The sequence below is a fragment of the Gekko japonicus genome, unplaced genomic scaffold, assembly GCF_001447785.1.
Source record: "Gekko japonicus isolate JY-2015 unplaced genomic scaffold, Gekko_japonicus_V1.1 scaffold1207, whole genome shotgun sequence".
In the NCBI taxonomy this organism is placed as follows: Eukaryota; Metazoa; Chordata; class Lepidosauria; order Squamata; family Gekkonidae; genus Gekko; species Gekko japonicus.
The window spans coordinates 369827-372071 of NW_015163124.1; the positions used below are offsets into that span (position 1 = coordinate 369827).

At 50.6% G+C, this 2245-nt stretch overlaps 1 protein-coding gene across 1 annotated transcript in view; it reads left to right on the plus strand.

The window, feature by feature from the left end:
- Nucleotides 1-2245, plus strand: part of LOC107106710 (dual oxidase 2-like) — a 90177-nt gene that overhangs the window by 42032 nt on the left and 45900 nt on the right. The window contains exons 7-8 of the mRNA XM_015406891.1: nucleotides 928-1001; nucleotides 1410-1570. Coding sequence (XP_015262377.1) covers nucleotides 928-1001; nucleotides 1410-1570 — 235 coding nt within the window. The remainder of the gene's footprint in view (nucleotides 1-927; nucleotides 1002-1409; nucleotides 1571-2245) is intronic.

The following is a 2245-nucleotide window of genomic DNA, read 5'->3' on the forward strand; positions in this document are numbered from 1 at the left end:
GATCCTGTCAGATCTCGGGAGTTAAGCAGGGTCGGCCCTGGTTAGTATTTGAATGGGAGACGTCCGAGGAAGTCAAGGGTTGCTATGCAGAGGCAGGCAAGGGCAAACCACCACTGCTAGTATCTTGCCTTGGAAACCCTACTGGGTCGCCAGAAGTCAGCTGTGACTTGACAACACTTTACACACACACACACACACACACACACACACATACACACACAAAGTGAGGTTTGCTCAGTCAACGGCTGAAATCCTAAAGGGGTAGAATGCAGCAGATTCTTCAGACGACTCACCCAGTCACTCCCATCTTAAACTGCTTTAATAATTAAATGGTCCAGTGAGCCCAAATAATCCATCGGGAAGGACGACGCATCGCCCTGACCTGGATAGCTCAGGCAAGCCCGATCTCATCAGATCTCGGAAGCTAAGCAGGGCCGACCCTGGCAAGTACTTGGGAGACCTCCAAGGAATACCAGGGCCGGGAGGCAGAAGCAGGTAATATCAAAGCCACCTCTCCGAAAAACGTCTAAGCCCTCAGTAGGGGGTCACCAGAAGTCGCCATGACTTCCAGGCATGTAAGAACACACACACACAAACGTGCACACACACACACACAATCACCCAAAAGGAAAAAAGAAAAATGGAAGGACGATGCATTTATATCCTGCTTTTCTCCCCTGTCAGAGTTCAAAGCGGCTCAGAACATTATTCTCTCCCCCTCCATTTTCTCACAACAACCCTGTGAGGTAGGCCCGGCGGAGAGTTTGTGATGGGCCCAAGGTCACCCGGCAAGCTTCCATTCCAATTGGAATTTGAACCCAGGTTGCCTGGGGTACTAGTCTGCCACTCTACCCCTTACATCACACTGGCTCATCTGCAGAATAGGCTGTGCACTGTATGTATGGCTCTGGGGTTGTCTCCTTCCAGTCAGCTTCTGATCATCTGCTGCGTTCCTGCACCAGGTTTGGTTAGATCAAGCCTGGTGCAGAGACATGGCCGAAGTATTTTTCCTCGGGGGAGGCTGTACGTTGCATCTCTGCATGAGTCATCCTTCTGGACTTGGAGGCCATCTGGAACCGAGGGCCATGCAGAAAAATGCGGTTGTCTCCTCTGAAGCTTAGGCGATAATCTTTCACACTATAAAATTAAAAACATTCTGGGGTACGAGAATGAGGCAAGCCTTTGGTTTTAGTTCACAAAACAAACTGTGCTGTGATTGTCAGGAAGTTGAGAAGCGCTGTGTTTGCCATTGGTTAGGAATGCCTCTGGGATGCCGTCTCTTCTAAAAAGAATGTGTGTCTGAACACTCAGGGAGAGTATTAACCAGAGGCCTGCAAAAATTGGCATATTTTGCAGAGAGAGCCTGTCCTGTTGTAACAACCCACGCCCTGTTTGTCTTTGTTCTGCAGATTACTGGTACGGGACAGTGAAGTACTCCCGCACTGACTTCGTGGCCAGCTGGATCCAGCGTGGGCGGGACCTTGGTTTGCCCACCTATAACAAAGCCAGGCAGTTCTTCCAACTCGACCCTGCTGATGACCGGTGGAAAATCTTTCAGAAGAACCAGACGGTACTGAGCTAGCGCTCGGAGGGGGGGGGGGCTGGTGCCAGGCAGTACAGGGTCCCCCAAAAGCAGTGATTGAGGATGGAGGTTCTTTTCAAGGACAGCTTCTCTCTGGGGTTCTGAGCGCCTTCCTTCTAGGAAGAGACGTCATCCCCCCAGTGATGTCCAGGTGACGCTCTGGTATTTGGTTAAAAACTTGATGGTAGAAGCCAGTTTTACCATAGATTTTTTCCTCAAATGCCAGACATCACTGGGTGATGATGTCACTTCCTGCTCGGTGCCGGCAACAAGGCCTGGGCCTTTCTCTTTCTCTTTGTAAGTCCCTCCCCATCCCCCAGGGTTGTCCGGAGGGGCCTGGCAACCCTATTTCACCTGTGGAAAATGGCTGCTTTGGAAGGTGGAGACTCTATGGCATTGTACTCCATTGAACGACCTCCCCTTCCCAAACCCCACCCTCCTCAGGCTCCACCCCCAAAATCTCCAGGTATTTCCCAACCCAGAGCTGGCAACCCTAGCTGGTAGCCATTTTTTAAAAAATATTTTTATTTAATTTTTAGAAATAATAGGTAAAGGTAAAGGTTCCCTTGCTCGAAAGCCAGTCGAGTCCGACTCTAGGGTTGCAGTGCTCATCTCCGCTTCAAAGCCGAAGAGCCAGCGCTGTCCGAAGACGTTTCCGTGGTC